This window comes from Nipponia nippon, unplaced genomic scaffold (assembly GCF_047370975.1).
Source record: "Nipponia nippon isolate SJK-2023a ecotype South Korea unplaced genomic scaffold, ASM4737097v1 scaffold_31, whole genome shotgun sequence".
NCBI lineage: Eukaryota > Metazoa > Chordata > Aves > Pelecaniformes > Threskiornithidae > Nipponia > Nipponia nippon.
This window is the reverse complement of record NW_028262349.1, coordinates 2,165,420-2,186,722: the sequence shown is the minus strand read 5'-3', so window position 1 is coordinate 2,186,722 and position 21,303 is coordinate 2,165,420. Positions and strand designations below refer to the sequence as shown.

The following is a 21,303-nucleotide window of genomic DNA, read 5'->3' as shown; positions in this document are numbered from 1 at the left end:
TCCCGGTGCAGGCCCGGTGCCGTGCCCCATGCCCGGTGCTGTGCCCCATGCCCGGTGCAGTCCCGGTGCAGTGCCCGGTGCAGGCCCGGTGCCGTGCTCCATGCCCCATGCCTGGTGGCCGGTGCCCGGTGCCGTGCCCGATCCGCAGTAACGGCCCGCCGCTAGGGGGCGCCGCCGCGCTCGCCCGCAGCGCCGAGCGGCCGTTGGCGCCGGCGACCCCTCGGCTCCTTCCGGAGCGGCTCGGGCGAGGGGCGTGGCCCCGATCGCAGCTGGCGGCCGGGGGAAGGGGCGGGACCGCTGAGGCTTCGGGGAGGTTCGTTCCTCTCCGGCATTTGTCGGCTCTTTCCGGGGCGGGTTCGGGCCGTTCCGGCGATGCTCGGGTCCTTTCCCAGGCTGCCGCCGGGCTGGGAGGCAGGAGCGGGCTGGAGCCGAGCGGCGGCGGATGGGGCCGGCGGAGAGGTGGGACGGGGCCGGGGCCGAGGGGACCGGGACCGGGGCCGGGGGAGAGGGGGGCCGGGGGAGAGGGGGACCGGGATCGGAACCAGACCCAGGGCCCGGCGAGCGGGCCGGCGCCGGGACCCGCGGTGAGCGCGGCCCCTCAGCCTGAGGCGCCCCGGGGGCCCTGGGTGGGAGCGCCTCGCCGGGCCCCCCGGGCCCAGGCTCTGCCCGCTCCCCGGGGGCAGCACCGGGGCTGTCCCCGTCCCCCTCCCGGTGGTGCCAGCGCAGGGTGCCCCGCTGCCGGGGCAGCGTCCCCCCCGGGCCGTGCCACCCCCGGGCTGGCCCTGTGCCCCCGCCCCGCGGTGCCGGGGCAGGTCCCCTGTGTCCCCCGCCGCGGTGCCGGGGCAGGTCCCCTGTGTCCCCCGCCGCGGTGCCGGGGCAGGTCCCCTGTGTCCCCCGCCGCGGTGCCGGGGCTGTCCCCGTCCCCTCCCTGTGCAAGGGCCGTGCTCCCCGGTCCCCCCAGGCCGTCTCGGTCCCCAGCAGTGCCAGCATGGGGACCTCCGTGCCGTTCCCCCTGCAGTGGTGCCGGTGCAGGGACCCCCCCTTGGCAGGGTGCCTGGCACCCCCTCGGGGTGGCAGAGCCGGAGGAACGCGGCCCGTCAGGGCTGCACGGCTCCAGCCTGGGCTGAGGGCTTGGCCCCACCGCGGTTCTGCCCCAGCAGGCCCTGGGCTGGGGCTGGATGGCCCGGGGATGCGCCTGTCCCTCTGGATGGCCCGGGGTCTGGCCTGGGGTGGCTGTGGCTTTGCTGGCTCTAGACACAGTTGCCACCAAGCCCTGGCTCTGGGATGGTGGCCAGCCCGCCTCCTTCCAGTGAGGTTTGTGCCCTGTGTCTTTTCTAATGCTGGGGATGCTTCTCAGCCCCTTGAAGAGGAAGCTTCCTGTGGTCACGCACCTCCCAAACTGGGGGTCAATGGGAAATAAAAGGTGGGGGGAAAACCTGTCTCCAGTGAGCTCTGCGAGAGCTGCAGAAAGCTGGAGTGGCATCAGCATTGCGCCTTTCGGCACCCCTGCCCGGTGTGGCAGAGGAATGGCCGCCTCTCCTCCCCATTAATGCGAGGCTTTTCTTTCCTGAGCAGCTCTTAGAGCCACTGGGGAACTGGCCCTGTGACTTTCTCTGTGAGAGCAGAGAATGGAGACAGCTGAGTAAATATAGCCTAAATCACTGCTTTCCTGGCCATTCCCCCGCCCTTCCCTGACATGCGAAGGGCTGGTGTGTCCCCGAGGCTGGGTTGGCCTCTGCTCCAGTCATCGACTCTTCCATGATGTGGGAAAGGCCAAGCGATGGTTTGGTTTCTTTGGTGACTCTCTTCTCTGACGTGGGCAGATCGTGCTTTGATCTGCCCGTGCGGTTCGCGACGAGGCTTTGGTCCTCTGAAAGGTGATTGCTGCCCCAAACCCTCGGGTTTTTAACTCGCTAGAACAAGGTTTTAAGCACACAGGAAAATCCTTTCTGCCCGCAGTTGGGTCTCACTGGACAAAAGCTCTGGGTTGGAAGAGAAACCACAGCTCAGCTGGAATGCGGCAAGGAGCAGAGTGGTTTGCGGAGCCAGTTTGGAGCCATGTCAGAGCGCCGGCGCTTCGCTCTGAGTGCTGGCGTGTGTTTACAATGAAAAAGAATATTTATAATATCAAGGGCTCTTTTAATTCCTCTGGGAATATCTGGAGCCGCAGCTTGGAGCTAAAGTAACTGAGTAATGGAAGATAAAAAGCAAACAGAGGAAGGGACAGTGGATTTCTCAAGTTGGAAGGTCTCGCCTCTCTCAACCAATACCCGAATAATGTTGGTCTGCTAAGATGGTTACTGCTCACCTTGTAGGCTGCTTCATGTGATTGCTGCGCTGTGCAGAGCTGCTAATAAATCATCATAAAGATTCCAAATACCCCAGGGAATGTGATTTTAAGCAGATGAGTTAGCAAGAGCAGTTGGATTTTTTTTTTTTTTTTTACATACTCAGTTTTTTAGAACTGTAAGTTTTGAGGGAAGTCGCCAAAGCACAGCTCCTGGGTTTATTTCTGAGGAAAAAAAAAAACCAAAAAAAACCTAAACCCTGCTCTGTGAATGCTCCTAAAATGGAAGTAGTGTTCTTGCTGCTTGCGGGCTGGTGTAAAGGGAGCCTGGAGCAAAGGGACGGTGCTGGTGTAGGGTGCTTGGTCCTTCTCCGCTTGGTGCCGGTGTGTAAAAGTCTCTGGCCAGGCAAAATGCTCTTGGAGAAGAAAGTCGCTGAGGTGGGTGAGACAGGACGGGCTTCAACTGAAGCAAGAAAGTCCAATGTCAGGGGAAACCTCTGGACAGCAAGAGAAGTCTTGGAGTAGGTCTGCAGATTGCCTGAGGCGCTCTCAGATTGTCCAGCCTTTGAGGAGGAGGTCACTGAGACCCCCAGTTGTCTCTTAGAAATGAGGTAGGTATCAGTCATCCCAAGGCAGGGATTTATGAGGCTCCTCAGGTCCCTGCTAACTATAACATTTACTTTTTCAGTGAAATGTTTCAGATGTTCCTTCACTTCCTTGGGTTTCAGTGAATAAAGCAAAATATTTAATGAAATGTAAGTCTGAGCAGCAAATGCTCTGTATCCCTGGGAAAGGGCAGCTGGTGGCCATGGGCAGGATGCTGCTCCTCCTCGGGCTCTGTTGCTGGCTGCAGGAGAAGCATTTCTTGGTGAGAAAAGAGGTGAAAATGGCCTCTGCTGCAATGTGGTCGCTCTCAGGACAGTGGGCCTGGCATGGGCACAGTGCATGGCATAACTCAGCTCCCCTGCCGCTTTCCCCTGTTCAGAGGGAAATACCAGCTGGCTTGGCAGCACCGTGGCCGTCGCCAGCCCGGGAGCGTGAGCCCCCGGTGCGGCTCTGGCTCTCCCCCCACCTCTGGCCGCTTCCCTGGGGGCAGCTGGTGGAACGTGTCCAGCTCCGCTTCCCGCCCACGCCAGCTCCCTGCGGGCTCGCCCTGCTTGTTCCCCCATGGCTTGTCGTGGCCTTCCCGCCTCCGCCGCGGCCTCGCTTGTGGCTCAAGCCTTCCGAGTCGTCATTTAGGCTCTTTGGCGGGCCAGGGATGGAGCTGGCCCGGGAAGCTGCCCGGGAGTGCAGGGGATTGCTGTGCTGTCTGTCCCAAATTATAAACCAGGGGTTCCCAAGCTCTCGCCCTCTCCGCCCTGGTGCTGCTCGGTGGTTCGGGTGCTTGTGGGCACAGTGTGACCCCCGGTGTGCTTGGCACCGCCGGCTTCTGCTGCTCTGGCAGGCTGCAAGGCCAGCAGAGCTGCCCTGGCTGCATAGGTCAGAAAGACTCGATGCAGCAGCAGTTGTCACGATAGGGCACGATGTGACAGGCGGTTCCGTGTCCATTTTTATTTCCATCCCTAGTTGCATTGTCCTATTTTCTCTTTTTCTTAAAGGAAAGGTTTGTTTTCATTGATTGTAACCCATTAACATGTAGCATTTTACAGTTCAAAACTGGAGTTGGTGGTTTTTTGCTCGCTAAGGACCTGATGTAACTTGGAAAGATTTGAGCTGTGTAGATTGCTGTAAGCGTGTTCTTTTAAATATTTTGATGCGTTCTTTCGCCTCACTGGAGGGAAAGTAACGCTCAGTCTCGCTTCGAGTCAAGCTGCACTTTGAACTGCGCTTGGAACTGGGTTAAAAAGCACAGGAACCACATTTGAAACGTTAAGATGCTTTTATTTATGTGCTGGGCACACACGAAAAGACTTGTAATGTGTTTTTTGTTTCAAACCGATGTATTAAACAAAGAAAGTATTGACAGCAGTTAATGAATCGAGGGATTGTTTCTGGGCGCTGAGATAGATTTACCAAAGGTATTTAGATGTCTGATGCATGGGATTTTCAGAGCAGCCTAAGCAAGTGCTCGCCAGCACGGACACACGAGGTTCCTCTCCGAGAGCCGAGCAAACCTGGAGCCGGGCCCAGCTGGAATCTTTTGGCAAGCTGCTCCCTCTCTCCTGTGCACGCAGAGCCCCGGCTCGGAGGTGTGCTTCCAGCCGACAGGCTCGTGCGTGTCCCGGGCTCGGGGCACTGCCTTTCCCAACTCGCCTTCCCTCTGAAGAGCTGTTCCAGGGCTTTGGGAAGTGCGTGTTCCCTGTCCCCAAAGACACGACGATTCGGGCAGCTGCTCTCCGTGGGGTGCAGAGCTTTCCTGACTGGCGGCTGCCATCCCGCACACGCAGCTCAGCCTGGGAAGCTTCTCGCTGGGTCTGTGGCAGGACAGAGGACAAGTGTTTCCCCTGGAGAGGACAGCGCTGGCGTTAGCCATGTGGATTTGGGTTTCCCAGGGGGCTCCTCACCCTCATACGGGCTGAGCGTGGGGAAGGCAGGTGAGGCTGCTCCAGGACCAGGCTGGCTCCGAGTATTTTTTTGTGTGCCCAGTGACCCTCTGGGACCTGCAGAGCAGAGTGGCACAGAGCTCTGCATTCCCACCGCAGGGAAGGAGGCTGGAAGGAGTCGATGGAGCAGGAGCTGCGGGACCTGCTCTTTGGAGAAACTCGGTGCTCTGGAGCAACTCTCTTCTCTTCCCACCCCTCCACGCAGGTCTGCTCTTAAAAGCTACTGAACAAGTTTGCCAGGGCTGAGCGTTTTCTCCTTCTAGCCTCTTCAGCTGCACTGGCTTGTCTGAGGCACCCGGAGTCGGGGCTGGGATCTGCGGGTGGAAGCTGGGGAGGTGCCTGCAGGGGAGCGTCGACCCGCTGGGTTTGGGCTCCGCTGCCTTGGGGTGCGTTATGGGGTCTGTCTTCTCCGGGAGGAGCGGGAGCTGCCGGCGCCTGTCCTGGCACACAGCGGCCGCTCGGCCCCTGGCAGTCAGACAGTGCCCCCGGCGCTGCCGACTCGGCTCCGCCGGACCCTGACAGGCAGCGTTCAGAGGGGCGAGGGGCAGGCAGTGAGCCTGGTCATAAATCTCTCTTTATATTCTGGATTATGAAGTAATATTTTCCTGGCTGGGGCTGGTTGGATTGGGGAAATGCGGGCTCTGCTGTGAGTTCCCTGCTGCTGCTGTCCCAGCACAGTGGGAGCTTGCATGGCAGCTGTACTGGGATGTGCTGCTTCTCCCACAAACACCCCTGTCCCCAGGGTCTCTCCATGAGTCCTGCAGCCTGGTGTTGCTCCTGGAGCTCCGGAGAAGCTCTCCAGTGATCCAGATCAGGCTCAATCCTGTTCCCCACCCGCCGGAGCCTGGCTGCAAGTGTCCTACCTCCCCGAGGGCAGCGCCTGCTCATTCATGGCAAAGACAGCCCAGCTGGGACGCTTGCCCGAGCTCAGGCAACTAGCGCGGGCGCTGGCTGCTGTACAGGTTTCATGTGCCACGGCCTCTTTGTGCCTTTCTTCTTTGTCAAGGGAAGGAGCCCGCAACGTGGTGCTGGGCTGGGGAGCCTGGCTGTAGAGAGGTGAAGCTGGCTGCTCACAGGGGACTCGCACAGATCTCAGACTTTCTGGTAGCGTGCAGGGGTGGCGGCATGTGCGGGAGGAAAGTGGGGCTTGTAGCTGATGTGAACTGTAACGTGTTGCTGGCCCGAAAGGGTTATTTTGAAATACTGCAGATCACCAACGTTAGTGCCTCTCGCAGAGTCCAGCCAGCGGTCGGAGCAGCCTTGGCTTTGTGCCGTGCTTGGTTGTGCATTGACCCCGCTGGGAAGGGTGCCCTGGCTCCCTTTGCCTCCTCGCCTCCCTCTGCAGAGGCTCCCGCAGCCCTCAGAAGCGCCTTCCTGCTCACTAATAGTTTTCAGATGAGACTCAAGAGTTTAAGCTGGTTTTGGTGGTTTCTGGGCCAAAACAGCTCAAGCCATTAATAGGACCTGCAGCGTTTCAGCATGCCTAGGGTGTCCCTGGGAAGGCTGGTTTCTGGCTGCCCCGGTGCCTTGTAGGTCCGGTCCTTGGTTGCATGCCCTGGCTGCGGGAACTGGAACGCTGAGATTTGCCTGGGGGAGGTGGAAAACTGGCCCGCGCGGCTGGGACGGGATGGGAAAAGAGGACGTGCTCAGCTGGTGGGAATGCCCCAGCTCATACATCCCTTCAACGACATGTTATAACCCAGGTTTGTTCTTTTTGGTGGATTTCTGGGCAGGGCAGGCAGCATATTCTTCAATTTCTCTCTGAATAGCTGAAAGGCAGTTAGCAGCTCTAAGTAGACTTCAAGGCTTCTGAAGATTATTTTAACTCATCTCACCTCCATCTCTGCGAAAAGAACCCATGCCCGCACTTGATGCTGTTGCTGCTTTTGAAAGTTCAAAAATTTACTTTGCTCAGAGCAAAGCTTTGAAGTGCTGCTCTGTGGGAATGGCAAAAGCATCTCGAAAGCCTCTCGCTGAAAGCTTGGTTAACCTATATTTGCGGGCAGCTACCTTCAGAAAATGACTTTGTGGGGGACTGCATGGGGAGATGTAAAGGTGAACTGTAAAATTTAATCGATTTAACAAGGAAAGGTTAAATCTGTTTGTTTTGCTCCTATTCAGGGCCTCCAGCTGGTGGTTGCAGGGTCACCCTTTTCTGTATGCAAAAGTTCCTGCATAAAGGCTGTTTTGTCCCACTTGTTGTCTTCTTGTTTGCATAAGTGCTGTGAGGAGGGTAAGCTGAAGAAGCAGGAGTGAACCTCTTTAAGATGCAGAGCTGGTGCCTGACTGTAGCAGAGAGGAGGTGGCATTCCTGCCCGCAGCCGCTGGCTCCTCTCTTGCTTTTGGGAGTGTAAACTGATATTAGCATGTCCTGGTTGGACCCAGGGCTCAGCATCGGCTGGTAGGTAGGAGAGAAACGAGTCCTGCCTCTCTCGGCTCCTCAGATGAACCCCTGGTTTGAATGTTGGCGTCTCATCAGGGTGCGGGGTGCCTGGCTGTGCAGTGACAAGTCGTCTTCTCTTTGCAGGCACTGGAAAGGGAGACACAGCGCGCCACACCGTTCTGGGCTGGAAGCGCACTGTGCTTTTGCCCCCCGGACTCCAAGAAACCTGCTTCTTTTTTGCTGAAGCAGACCCTGATCTCCTGTTTCTTTGCTGCATGCCCACTCACCAGTGCTGGATTATGTTTGTCTCCTTCTCCCTTTGCTCCATAATTTGGCTGAATCGTGGTTTCAAGCTAAGGAAAAGGGGCTGCACCTAAGCGCGCCGGGACACCTGGACCGGGCTCCTGGGGTGCTGGTTCACACAGAGACGTTCAGAGTGCTGATGGGGGAGAGCTGCCTCTGAGATCCCTCCTCTCCCGCCCAAAACGTGCTGCCTTGCCGTTCAGAGCCGGTCTCCCCGCAGCCGAGAGAATGGGCAGCACCGATGGGTTCCAGTACCGCGCGCTCTACCCCTACCGCAAGGAGCGCGAGGAGGACATTGATCTGCTGCCTGGGGACATCCTGGTGGTGAGCAAGGGGGCCCTGCAAGCCTTGGGCTTCAAAGACGGGGATGAGCAGACCCCCAATCAGATTGGGTGGATCCTGGGCGTCAACGAGCGGACCAAGCAGAAGGGCGACTTTCCCGGCACGTACGTGGAGTACGTGGGGCCTGTGAAGATCTCTGTCCCTTCGCACCGGCCCCGAGTGCAGAGACCCCTGCCCGCGACACCGGGGGCCAGCGGCTGCCGGCTGCAGGAGGCTCTGGAGCAAGGTAAGCCCTGCTGCCTGCCGTGGAGCGGACGAGGGGGTATGAGTGGCTTTGCAGGACAGTGGTGGAGCCCTTGGCTCTGCAGCGCTGGATTGCCCTGCAGGCAGCAGTGCGGTTGAGTTGCCTGGGAGTTGTGGGCTCGCACTCAGTCCTGGCCGAGAGAAAAGCACGTTGTTCCTTCAGCTTATCGATCTGCTTAGCAGAGCTTCTTGGGGTGAGCCTCGTCCCACTCTTACCTCTGCAAGATCCTTCTCCCTCTCTGGCCCACGACCAGCCAGGATCCCTGTGGTCCTTGGTCCCTCTCCCTGCTCCGCTGAGGGTTTTGCCCCGCTCCCTCCCTTTAGGAATAAGTCCTGACCTCTCCCAGCCACCTCCCTGCCTCTGGAGCGCCTAGGGCATTGCTCTCTGCCAAGAGCCGCTCAGCCCCGCTGAGACACACAATTACTTGTCTCTGGGCAAGAGGAGAAAAGTCAGGGTCTAAAAGAGTACTTCCGAGAACTGGAGCTAATTGCTTGTCTGCTTGGCACCCATCCCTCCCTGCGGATCGCAGAGCTCTCACTGGGGCTGGGCAGCCGCCCTCGGGCAGGCCATGGGCTGCCCTGCACCTGCGGCTGCCTCCCAGCTGGCGCTGGGCTTGGCACGGACCCGGTCCGGGAGCTGGGAGAGCCGCCGTGCCTCAGTGCTGCCCATAAAACTGTGGCAGCTGCCTTCTCTTTGCCTATTTTTCTTGCTCCCAGGCACATAAGCCCCTATGGCAGGGGCTCAGCAGGCCCTGGGGGCTCCGAGACAGCAAACAGGGGTTGTAGCCACGCTTTGCCTTCCTGTGCCTTGCAGAAGACCTCGTGCTGGTGCTCGTGGGAGGAGTAGGGTCAGCAGCAGGAGCTGGTGGGCATCGGAGCACGCTCCTGGCTGGCAGTCCTGCATCCTCCCCATCCCTCTCTGCCTGGGAGCCACTGCTATCCCATCAGATGCCTCTAGCTGAAACATCTAGTGAAACATCTCCGGGGTCTTAAGGAGTGGAAAAGAGTCTCAGAAACCAGGGTGGTGGGGCTGGGTGCGTGGCTCCCCGCAACTGCCTCCCGTGCTCCTGCTCCTGGAGCCAGAGGGGCGGCCCTGGGAAACGTCTCCGCGGGGTGGGAATGCAGCCGGGCCATGCGTTTGGGTTGGCAGCGAGAGCCGCTGACCTGAGTCATCCCACTCGCAACCTGCCTTTCCAAGAAAGCAGTTCCTCTTGGGAGCCTGGGGCATGCTCTGCGGTGGATGCATCGGCCTTGCCTGCATCCAGCCCTGCGCTCCCTCGAGGGCTGTATTTATGCCTTCGTGGGCTCTCCTCTTCTTCTCAAGCAGGGCTTGGTGGGGGTGCGTCTGGGTGGTCAAAGCCACTGCCCTGCGCAGGGGTGGGGATCTTAGGGCTGTGGAAGAAGATACGTGCCAAAGCTCCTGACACACAGAAAAGACGCGGTTGGGAAAGAAACCAAAAGCCAGCCTGTCTGCGTCCTGCCTGGGGATGGACGGGGTAGGGTACCAGGGCACGCGAGGGGGGTGCCAGCCCTGTCCCTGTCCCCTGTGGGAACATCCCCACAGCCAGCCTCCAGCCTGGGCACAGGCAGGGCCTGCAGGGTGGCAAACAAAAGCCCAGGGCCATTTTACATGCAACCTGCTGGGATGCTGGTGAGGAGACGCATTTTTGCAACTGAGAAACTGTATTTAAGCCAAGCCTGTGTTATTTCTTCGTGGTCTGCACTTTGGGACGTGCAGAGATGTCTCCTGGCTGCCGCACGAAGCTCATAGCTGGCAGCGTTGCTGGGTCCTGCCCTGGCTGGTGGGGATCCCTTAGCCCCCCAGTGTCACATGCGGAGCGGGGCCAGTGCCACGGCTGTCACGCAGCCCGGGAGCAGGGCTGGCCCTGCAGAACAACGAGATCCAGCACTTTCTGCCGGTGAATTTACGAGCTGCCGGTGTTTGCCTTCCGCAGAGAACACGAGCGGAAAATGCGGCTCGGAAATATTTCCGCAGCTGCCCCGGCCGTGCTGTGAGCGGCCTTGTTTGCGGCAGCCCAGCCCGGAGGCCCGGCAGGCTCGGGAGCCGCTGCTGGCTCCGGCACAGGCTGCCTGACAAAAAAAGGCAAGCTGCTGCCTGCTGAAGCAGCACATTCCCGGCCGGGCCACGTGGGCGGCACCAGTATTTACTCTCCCTTCAGCCCTTCCCAAGGGTCAGGCTTGGAGCTGCCAACCTGGCAGCTTGCCTGCAGCTTCCCCAACCCGACCAGCACCATGCTGGGCCCTTTCCCATGCCCAGGGGCTCTCTCTGGAGGGGAATTGCTCCCCCAGCAGCACAGGCCCTTGCAGAACTGCTGGGTGCTGGCCCCTCTGCTCCATGGCTGCTGAGTTGAAGCACCGACACGAGCTGCTTCATCTCCCCACGAGGCTGTGGGTGCAGGAGGCTCAGCTGGGTGCAGAATTTCAGCTTGCTGCGCCTTGTGGCGAGACCACACCGGGCGAGTTCGGGTCAGATCCATGACAACAGAGCCGTGTTTTGCAATGGGGAGCAGCCTTTGGGCTCTGCCTCCCCAGAGTGGAGCGTGTTGGGTGTCCTCACCGACCGCGGGCTCCCCAGGGTCTGCCCGGTGCTGCGGACCGGCCCGGAGGAGCCTCCTGCACTGGCTGGTGCTCAGTTGGAAGCGAGACGGGACCTGGCACCGCTCGTCCTTCGGCAAGCCTCCCGCTGGCAGCTGCCCAGCCGGGCCTGCGTACTCCTGCCCTGGCATGCATCACCCCTCCAGCACAGGGAAGCGGGGTGCCTGGAGCCGGGACCTCAAGATCTTCTGGAGGTGACAGCAAAATGCCACCCAATGCAGGGCCGCAGATCCCCTGGGAAAAGAGGGACCCTGGTCCTGTGCTGTGGGCTGTCTGCGCCCTGTAACAGCTTGCGCTGAGGCTGTGGGCTTGCGGGGAGGGGGAGGCAGAGGGCTGGTTTCCATGTTAAACGAGCAATCAAGGGCAGGAATTTGCTGACACGGCGTTCTGTCTGAATCGTTGGATTAATCACAGCTCACCACCGCGAGCGAGCTCCCTGGCCGTGCTCCTCCACCAGCCCTGCACAGCCCCTGTGCTGGGCAGGGACTGAGCCCAGCCTGAGCTCCAGGAGTCCTGGTAACCCCTGTGCTGCCTGCCCAGGGTGCTGGGGTCCCCGGGGGGATACGTTCTGCCTCTGAGCCTCTGCAGGGAGTGGTAGGGATCCCCCTATGCACACCCTGTTGGGGGCTCGGAGCAAGGCTGGGTTCGACAAGTGCTGTGCCGGTTTCTGGGCCAGCTCGCGGGTTCCCCGCGGCCTCCATGCGGTGTTCACGTGGGCTGTGGCCTCGTGGCAGGGCCTGCGGCTTTCCTTGCTCTCGGACGCTGCTGTTGGGAGCAGCATTGGTTGTGCCCAAGCCCGGCTCTGCCGCAGAGCATCTGCTGGGTGCCGAGCTGGGGCTGATCCCTTCTCTCCTTCCCTCTCCCCCAGGGTCTCCTCTCCCAGACTTGCAGGAGCAGTTCAGCCCTCCGGAGATTGCACCGCCGCTGCTGGTGAAGCTGGTGGAAGCTATTGAGAAGAAAGGTAAGGGGGGACACTGAGCACCAAGGGCTGATACCCCCCAAAACCCCGCAGCGAGGGCAGAGAGGGAGGCAGCTGTCTTTAAAAGCTGTTGGTATTGGACCGAGCCCCATGGGACATGCAGGAGGCAGCTGCCTGCAGAAGGGGGGGCCTCCTGCTCCTCCCTGGCTTGAGTTGCTGTTCCCCAGAGCCGGGCTTGACCCTGCTGTGCCGTCCTGTGCAGAGGCCTGGGGTGAGGGCGCTGGATCTGCATGCAGGATGCCTACACACCCCGGATGGGTGCTGGGGTTTGGGAATCTCTTCCAGCCCGGATCTGTGCTGTGGGGGAGAAACGGGGCCACTGAACCAGGTGTCCTGGGGGCCAAGGGGGCTGCAGCAGCATCTGCAGGAGGTTGGCTTAGCCACCATCCAGGCCTAGTTAGCCGTGCCATAGCCGTAGCCCGGCCAGCGCACGGCTGCTGGGCTGGCACCGAAATGGTGCATGCGCTGGGAGCTGCACGGCTCGCAGCTAACAGCAGTGTCCCCGCTTCCGCAGGGTTAGACAGCGAGATGTTGTACAGGACATCTGGCTCCGAACTGAGGCAAGCGCTGAGAACCGGTAAGAACCAGCTCTGCGTGGTGAGGAGGCGAATCGGCTCAGATGGAGGAGATTAGTGGATGTGACAGCGCCAGCAGTAATGCAATCCAGGCCGGGCTTGCCTGTCCCCGGCAGTTCCTGACTCCCGGCACGCTGCCTGTGGGGCTGGGCCGTCCCCCGTCCCAACACGGCCCTGTCCCCCTCTCGCATGGAAGGGACAGGAGAGGTGGGGATTCCTGCCACCGTGTGTGGGCTGGAGCAAAGGGACGTGGCACTGGCTCGGAGACTCGCAGGCCAACAAGTGAACCCCTGTGCTTGTCTCCTGCTCTCTCTTCAGGGTGCCCCGCTCTTGGGGTGCTCTGTTGATGGGCTGGTGGAGGCTTCTCTGGCTCTGTCACACCACTAATAAGCAGGGGAGGATCTTTCAGCTCAGCTTGGTGGCTGGAGCCTTGGCTCCGCTGTGCCGGCGGCTGATGTCTCTGCCAGGGAGCCTTCGGAGTTGTCTCCCACTCGGCTGGGCTTGGGCCTCATCCAGCACCACGCTGGCTTGTCCCCTTCCGCAGTCGTTCTTGCAAACCCCAGCTACACGGTGCTGTCAGCTCTGGCCACGCTGCTTTCGGGACAGGCTTTATGTGCTGTCCCGACAGCCTGCACCTTGCATTCATGGGACGACACGGTTTGAGGGAGACCTTCTCCCCGCCGGGTTCAGCGTGTGGCTGGTCAGTCTGCGCTTGTCTCTACCAGCAGCAGGGAACAAAATTGTCACACGAGTCGTGCGTGCCCAGGATTCCTGTGGCAGGGCTCAAGGCAAAGGGTGTGGGCATCCAAAATGACCTCGGCCCCCTCCCAGGCAGGACCTGCCTGGGTTCCCAGAGCCAGCTTATTTCTGGGGTGCAGGGGGCACTTCCAGGTGGCCTCCATTGTGTGGGCTCAGCTGCCCAAGGGCTGCCTGAGCTCCTTCATGCTGGGCTGCTGTGTCCCAGGATAGCTGGCCAGGTGGTGCACGATGGTCTCTGGGATGGGTGTTGGCAGCACCAGAGCTGCCAGCTGGGTGCCCGGTGCTGTGCCCACCACCCATGGGAAATCTGTGCCCTGGCAGATTGGACCCTGGGCGACCTGGAGCCCTTCGACGTGCACTCCCTGGGTGAGGCGCTGCGAGGCTACCTGCAGGACCTGCCCTCCCCTGTGGTGCCGGTGTCCGTGCACGGAGACATCCTTCGCGTCCTGCAGGGTAAGGGCTTCCCCTGGCCACACTTGGGAATGGGTGGCTGGGCGGGACGGACGTGTTTGGGGTATTAAAAGTCCTTTTCCTATGGGGGCTGGCACGTGGCCCCTGCTGCCGACAGCGCTCCCACGCTGTGACACAGCCGGAGCGTGGAGAGTGGTGCCGGGTGTCCCAACCCTTCCATCGTGTCTTGTTCTCTCCCCAGAGATCCCTCAGCCGGAGAATTGCCGGAAGCAGCTACTGCTGGCCCTGGAGTCGCCTGCGGTCCCGCTCCAGAACACGCTCACCCTGCAGTTCCTGCTCCGGCATCTGGGGAAGGTATCGCAGCAGGCCGAGAGCAACAGCCTCCACCCTCGGGCCCTGGGAGAGATCTTCGGCCCCCTTCTCCTCCGGCTGCCTGGCGCCAGGTACGTGCGGCTCTCGGGTTCCAGCTGTGTACCAAGTGTCACCCGCTGTGCCTGCCAGGACGAGGAGTCCAGCCAGTAACAGCAGGTCTGCCCGCAGCCCCTGCCTTGCTGCATGTGGGACTGAACTGCTGGCAGCCCACAGAGGTGGGACTCAAAGCCACGGCAGAGCCTTTGCTTCTGTGTCAGCCTGGGATCTGGCAGCTGGGCTGTGCGCTGGGATGAACTAGCCGACCCCAGGGGGCACGGGAGCAGTGCCAGGTTCTCCCCCACAACCACTTGATCGTGGCCTCTCTCTCCCTGCAGCCCAGAGCTGAGCCCTGACTTCTCCGTGCTGTTTCTGGAGATACTTCTGCAGACGAAGGAGTTGGAGCCGGAGCAGTTGCCTCCAGGTACTGAGATGCCTCTTCCTTGGGGCCCGAGGCACCATGCTCCATGGGTGTGGAGTCTCTGCCCCCGTGAGCGGGATGCCAAGGGCATTTCTGTAGCCCAGCTGTGCCTGGAGGCTGGGTTCAGGCGCTCATCTGCTGCTGCAGATGTGCCTGGAGCAGCTTCGGGCAGCGTGGCGGCCAAGCGGGGCTTCCCAGGATGGTCACTGCAGGGAGAGGGACTCGGTGCTCCGAGGGATTGCCCGTGGGGAGCTGGGACTTGGACTCACCCTGCTTCAACCCTCCTTCTCTTACAGCCTTGCCTCCAAAACCACCTAAGCCAAAGCCCAGTGCAGCCAGCTTGGCCAACGGGAACAGCGTGCCCTTGCAGGACGCCGAGTGGTACTGGGGTGACATTTCTCGGTAAGGGGGTAGCTGGCAGCTCACGTCCTGAGTGCCCTGCCCATCAAGTTATCTAGGGGAGCTCTGGTTGTGCCTCACAGGCCATGACAATGATGTTCCTTGCAGGGAGGAGGTGAACGAGAAGCTACGGGACACACCAGATGGTACCTTCTTGGTGCGCGATGCCTCCAGCAAGATCCAAGGGGAATACACGCTCACGCTCAGGTAGGGCGCTGGGGTCCCCCGAGAGCCTCCGCTGCTCTGGGGTGGAGCTGTCGGCACAATTACGGCTGCCTGGACACCCAGACGTCAGGCTGGTGTAGGGCACTGGGGTGGTGATAAGTGCCCTCTCTCCCCTCCCCCCTACAGAAAGGGAGGCAATAACAAGCTGATCAAGATCTTTCACCGAGAGGGGAAGTACGGCTTCTCAGAGCCTCTGACTTTCGGCTCGGTGGTGGAGCTCATCACCCATTACCGGCACGAGTCGCTCGCCCAGTACAACGCCAAGCTGGACACCAGGCTGCTCTACCCCATCTCCAAATACCAGCAGGTGAGGCCTGTGCCAGAGGGGTGCGGCTGGCCAGCACAGCCTGGACCAGGGGCATTTCCTTGTCCATCCCTGGCCCTTTGGTAGATGACAATGTCTCACCCCTTCCCCCGTGGTGGGATATTGCTTTGTGGGGTGATGGGTGGCTGGGGGGGGGGTTGTGGGACCGGCTGCCTTGCCGGGGGGCTGCCGTAGGGCAGGAGCAGGTCCTGATTGAGGCTGTGCTTATGGCAGGACCAAGTGGTGAAAGAGGACAGCGTAGAAGCTGTCGGGGAGCAGCTGAAGGTCTATCACCAGCAGTACCAGGACAAGAGCTGGGAGTACGACCTGCTGTATGAGGAGTACACACGCACTTCCCAGGTATGCGGGCACTGCCTTCCCCCGGGGTTGCCCTGACATCCCCTGCTCGCTGGCCGCCACACTGCTGTGCACAGAGGAGAGCAGAGATTGGGCACCCACTGCCCCATTTGTCTGCTCCTGAACTTGAGGGGACTCCCCAGAGAACGGGCTTTGAAGAGGGGGGTATTTTGGCTGCAGGAAGGACAGTGCTGCTTTGGGGAGGGGGGAAAGAGGGGATGTGAATGGGCAGAAACCTGCCCAAATGCTCCCCCTTCCTCAGATCTCCCCTCCTTTCTCCTCAGGAGCTGCAGATGAAGAGGACGGCAATCGAGGCCTTCAACGAGACAATCAAGATCTTTGAGGAGCAGTGTCAGACGCAGGAGAAATGCAGCAAGGAGTACATCGAGCGCTTCCGGCGGGAGGGCAATGAGAAGGAGGTGCAACGGTGAGGACGGGGGGTGCTGGTGACCTGCCCTGCTGGAGAAGGGCTCTGGGGGCTGGAAGGATCATCCTGGCCCAGCACAGAGCCGAGGCATGCGCAATCCTTGTCTCTCCAGCAGCATGCTGTGGGCTGGAGCTGGCAGGCTTCCTCCTCTGCTTCCCCCACTCTGGCTCACAGCCTAAACCCCCCTCCTTCTCCCAGGATCCTCATGAATTCGGAGAAGCTCAAGTCTCGCATCACGGAGATCCACGACAGCAAGATGAAGCTGGAGCAGGACCTGAAGAAACAAGCCTCGGAGAACCGGGAGATCGACAAGCGCATGAACAGCCTCAAGCCAGACCTCATGCAGCTGCGCAAACTGCGGGACCAGTATTTGGTGTACGTAGTGCCTGCCCCCGTGGAGGGCTGGGAGCCGGGCCCCGCTGCCCCTCCAGCCCGGCCCGGGAGCAATGCAGCTGGCTCCTGGAGGGCTTTGGGGCTTGTCGGACCGGGCTTGCGGGCTGCTGGGTGCAGGAGCGAGCCCTGCAGCATGCAGCCTTGGGGCACAGCAGTCCTTCAAAGGGGATGGCTGCTGCCCTCTGGTGATGACTGCGCAAGTGGTGTCTGGTCCGGACGCCGCAGGCCGGGCACGCTGCCTGCGCTGAGCTCTGCCTCTCCTTCCCCAGGTGGCTGACACAGAAGGGTGCCCGGCAGAAGAAAATCAACGAGTGGTTGGGCATCAAGAACGAGACGGAGGAGTGAGTGTCCCCGCTTGCGCGTTGTGGGATGTGGGGGGCTGCAGGAGCGCAGGCTGCACAGCCGGTTCTGCCTGCTCCAGAGCCGCAGGCAAGTCCCATCTCCCTGCCTGGGAGCTGAGGACGCCTTCCCTGCCAGAAAGGGTGACGGCAGTTAGCAGTGGGAGGGGAGATTTGGGGGCCACATGCCCCAGCCGAGGGGCTCTGACCCTGTCAGTGCTCAATTGCAGCCAGTACTCCATGATGGATGACGAGGAGGAGCTGCCGCACCACGAGGAGCGGACGTGGTACGTGGGGAAGATCAACCGCTTGCAGGCAGAAGAGATGCTGTGCGGCAAGCGGGACGGCACCTTCCTGATCCGTGAGAGCAGCCAGAAGGGATGCTACGCCTGCTCCGTGGTGTGAGTACCCCCAAGCGGACGTGGCGGGATGGAACTGGTGTGGGCTGTGCTCCCGCATCGCTCTGCCCTTCTCTCACCAGATGCTGGAGGCTGGCGGAGGCGTCAGCTGGCAGGCTGGGCTTCCCCGAGGTCTCCCGTCTGCCTCGGCTCCTCCTGCCAGGGCCAGATATATCTTTGGGCTGCTTCGGTGACGCCCGCTTGTGCTCTGCTGTCCCTGTCCCAGCGGGGCTCCCTCACACCGGCGTGCCGCTGACCCGTGCTCCCTTGTCTCCCTGGCAGGGTGGACGGTGACACCAAGCACTGCGTGATCTACAAAACGGCAACCGGCTACGGGTTCGCTGAACCCTACAACCTCTACGCCTCCCTCAAAGACCTGGTCTTGCACTACAAGCACACGTCCCTGGTGCAGCACAATGACTCCCTGAATGTCACGCTGGCTCACCCGGTCCTTTCCCAGCCACCGGCCAGATGAGCAGCCCGTGCACAACACAACAGCTGCCTTCAGCTTCTCCCCAGGGCACTGCTTTCTGGCTCTGGACTCTTGCACCCTGTATAGTTGAGTCTGTGCTCCTGCCCCTCCAGAGCCTCCGAGATGTCTGTGACCGTTCCTGGTGTCCCTTTTGGTCTGTAGCTGAAACCTGTGTTGGCTGATGGAACAAAAAGGCTGGGCTGTTGACTCCCAGTGGGCTCCAGCCTCTAGGAGGTGGGATCCAGTTGTGATTGAATTGCTGTGGGCGAGCACAGCCCCCTCCCCTTCCCCGATAAGCAGGTCAGATCCCCTTCTTGCTGGCAGGTCGCCCCGCTACGCATCACTCTAGAGCTAGATTCCCGATTCCTCGGTGCGCTACGATGTGGGTCACCGCCTCAGCCAAGCAGCCGCGAGCGCTGCTCTGAGCAAGGGGCTCCCTGCCCGGATGCCGGAGGAGGCAGAGGAGGAGGCTGCGCTGAGCAGTTGAGCGCGGGCGTCCTCCACTCTCACTTCCCTCGGTGATCTTGCAGGCTGCGGTGGTGTCTGGTACGAGGGGTGCTGCTCTTCCGTGCAGAGACTCGTTTAGAAAGGAGAAACCCCATCCTCCATGGGGCTGCTCGGCCGAGGTCTCTGCTCCGGGCCATGCCCCACCTCACCGTCTTGTTCCCTGGTGTCATAACCACCCCTTGAGTGTTGCTGTCTGGGGAAGGAGGATCCGGTTAGCGATGAATCTCTCGCCTTAGTTGTGCCAACTAAGCTGTGAAATCCGTGTTGGTACCCGTGTTTTTTCCCGGCAGAATCTGTGGGATGCACAGCTCGTTGTTTCTGGCTGTCTTCGGTGAATCTCTGCAGACGTAACCCATCGAAGCTAACTGTAGCTCTGTAAATACGGTTCTTTTCGTAATCGGCTGCTTACCTAGTACTGGTGTTTGCTGAACTCCCACTACGATACGCAAGCGCGTGGGCAGCAGCTGGCCGGGCTGTTGCAGACTCGGGTCCTGCTGGCTGAAGCAGGAGGGGGCCGGAGTCCGACGCACACTACGAGCCCTACGCAAAATGAAGGACCTCTCTGCTGCAGGAGGACGGTATCTCCGCTGGGCCAAGGGCCTTAGCACATAGAAATGTATATGCATGATGTCAAACTATGTATGCAAAGCACTTATAATCACGAGTACTGTACGGGGACTTGGGGTGAAAGAGCGGGGGGTTGCTGTAGTGCCGCCCATCGCAGCTGGCTGGCGCGGGCAGGGCTTCTTGCGTCTTTTCGGATAATGCTGAGTTCAGAGGGCTCGAGGGCAACGGAGGTGGCCCTGGAAGAGCTTTAAAAGTTGAGGCCGTGGTGGCATTTGCTTTACTGCGTTATCTTGTCTGCCTGGCTTGAAGAAAGCATTAATTGTCCTCTTGATTTGCTGGAGAGGCTCCTTTCCCTTTTGGAGGCCGCGTCCTCAGGACGGGCTGGTGGATGCTGTAGGTTTTGACGCTTCTGCTTTGTGTCGCGACTCGAGCTGCGCCGGATCCGCGGGGTGCTGTGTGCTTGTGCTCTGCCTGCGTCCTGTCCTCGACGCGTCGGGGACCATGCTCTCCCTCCCTGGCTCAGCTCTGCTGCTCGCCTCGCTCCAGGTTGGTCCCCGGATCCTTTTGGATCTGGGATTGCTGGAGCAAACATCCCCTTCCCGTTGCTTTGGCAGCTCTCCTATGCTCGACTGTACAGACCCCATTCCCTGCTCTGCATGCCCTCTCCGGGCCCTGGGCCGTGTTTTTTGGTTCTGGTTTGTCGGTGTTCAGCGCTCCGAGGATGCGGGGCAGCGGTGCTGTCCCCGACCCATCGCAGCTCAGGCGTGCGCTCGGGTGCCGAAGTGCCAGGGAGGGGGCAGGCGATGGGTCGGGGGAGCTGCGGGGCAGGGGAGGCTGCGTTTGCCTTCGGGGATCACTTGGGAAAAGCTGTCAGGGATAATCAAGGGAATCGTTTCGGCTCGGAGACGTGAGAGATGAGAGCATGTGGGGATGGGGCAGGGAGGCCCAGTGCTCATAGCCCTCTCTGCAGAGGCCTCCTGGGGCCTGTGGGGTGGCCAAGGGGGCTGTGCCAAGGCCCCAAAGCTTCCTGCCAGGCTCCCGCCCCGGTTGTGGCGGCACATTTTCAGCCTGGGGACTCCACACTGGTCCTGCCCCGGTCCTGAACTCGTCCCTGCGCTTCCAGCACGTCCCTGCGCCACGGGTCAGGCCGCAGGCGGATGGGGTCCTCCAGCCGCTCGCCCCACCGTGGCCCTGTCCCCCCGCCACCCCCCACCAACGTGAGCTCGGGGCCAGTCCTGCCGGCGGGTTTGCTCCTGGCTCATGCCAGGGCCTGCTGAGCGTCTGGGAGAGTCTCAGCTTCAAGCCATCGCTTGTTGACACTTCGCTTGGTGCTCGCCCCGGCTCTGCTGGCCGGGGAAATTCCAGCTTCTCATGACAGCGTTTATTTTTACCCTTTCGGCTGAATTTCTGCTGTTCTCCCCACGCTGTCCCTTCCTCCCCAGACAGAGCCTCTTCCTCCCCAGCAGTGTGGGCAGCTCAGCGCGAGCACGGGGGGCCGCCATCACCCCCTGCGTCCTCCAGCACTGCCGTTCCTGCCCACCAGCGCCCGTCCCCGTGCCCCGTCCCCAACGGGGCTCTGCTTGCAAGTCCTGTGTACAACGAGGAGGAAAATGCCCTTCCCCAGGGCTGCCTTTCCCTGACGGTGCTTGACTTGGCTCCCTGAAACACAGCTTTTTCCCTCATCTCCCCCTGGGGTGGAAGCCCAGGCCCTGAGCTCCCTGCCTGCAGCGCAGCTCCCCCAGAATTAAGCTAGTTGTGATTTGTGCTTTGATGCTTTGGCTCGTGCTGTTCGCGCCGCCGGATGAACCCGGCAGCCATGCGTTTCGAGGCCCTGGGCTGTGCTTTGCTGCTTGTGACCCCCCCGTTTCCCCCAACCCACATCCCTTGGGTGCGACGTGGCCATTCCTGCTCCCCGGGGCGCAGCTCGGCTCTCGTCCCTCTGTGTCCCAGCTCAGGATGCTCCGTGCTCCCCCGTGTAAACCCCCCGTGTCACCGGCGGCTTTGCGCTCGGAGAGGACGTGGACATGCGTGAATGCTCCTGAGATTTTAGTTCCTAGGTATATGCAATAAATAACTTGCCACTTCAGCTGTTCGTTACCAGCAGTAGTTCTCTATGCTCTTTCTGTTGATGTTTACTAATGTAAACCCAGTATTTGTTACTGTAAGAGGATTTTTTTTGTACGGTACTTCAAAAAACCCCACAAAAAAACAAAAAAAAGAAAGAAATAAACAGAATTAATGAAACGGCTGCAGAGATGTCAGCGGAAGGGTGTTGTGCCGGGGGAGCAGAGGCGGGAGGGCTGGGCTGGGTGCAGGATGTGACCCATCGCCCGGCTGGTGCTGGGCTGTGCCAGGGCTCGGCTCCCCGGGGTCGTGCAGGGCTGGGGCGCGCGGGGGCCAGCCCCGGGCTCGCCGGCCGGGCGAGGAGGCAGCAGCGGAGCCCGGAGGGGCGAGAAACAGCCGGAAGCGGCGGCTCCAAAGAGCAGGGGAAGCGCGAGGTTCCTCCGCGCTGGGCCCCGGCAGCGAGCCCAGGGGACGGTTCTGGGCAGCACCCTCTGCCCGCACCCGCAGCTGCCAGCCCGGGGGTGCTTCAGCACCTGCACCCAGCCCAGGGGGGCTCGGCAGACCGCGGCGGGGGTCCGACAC

The 21,303-nt window shown here is 60.9% G+C and overlaps 1 protein-coding gene across 1 annotated transcript; it reads left to right on the top strand.

The window, feature by feature from the left end:
- Positions 1–325: 325 nt before the first annotated feature.
- Positions 326–20,905, top strand: PIK3R2 (phosphoinositide-3-kinase regulatory subunit 2). The gene is made up of 16 exons (XM_087769451.1): positions 326–459; positions 7,358–8,084; positions 11,586–11,678; positions 12,211–12,273; positions 13,352–13,483; positions 13,683–13,884; positions 14,188–14,273; positions 14,567–14,672; positions 14,778–14,876; positions 15,021–15,201; positions 15,433–15,558; positions 15,840–15,982; positions 16,181–16,357; positions 16,645–16,716; positions 16,944–17,114; positions 17,394–20,905. The coding sequence occupies exons 2-16, from the start codon at positions 7,745–7,747 to the stop codon at positions 17,584–17,586; spliced, it is 2,184 nt and encodes a 727-aa protein (XP_087625577.1). The 5' UTR covers positions 326–459; positions 7,358–7,744; the 3' UTR covers positions 17,587–20,905.
- The last annotated feature ends 398 nt before the right edge of the window (positions 20,906–21,303 follow it).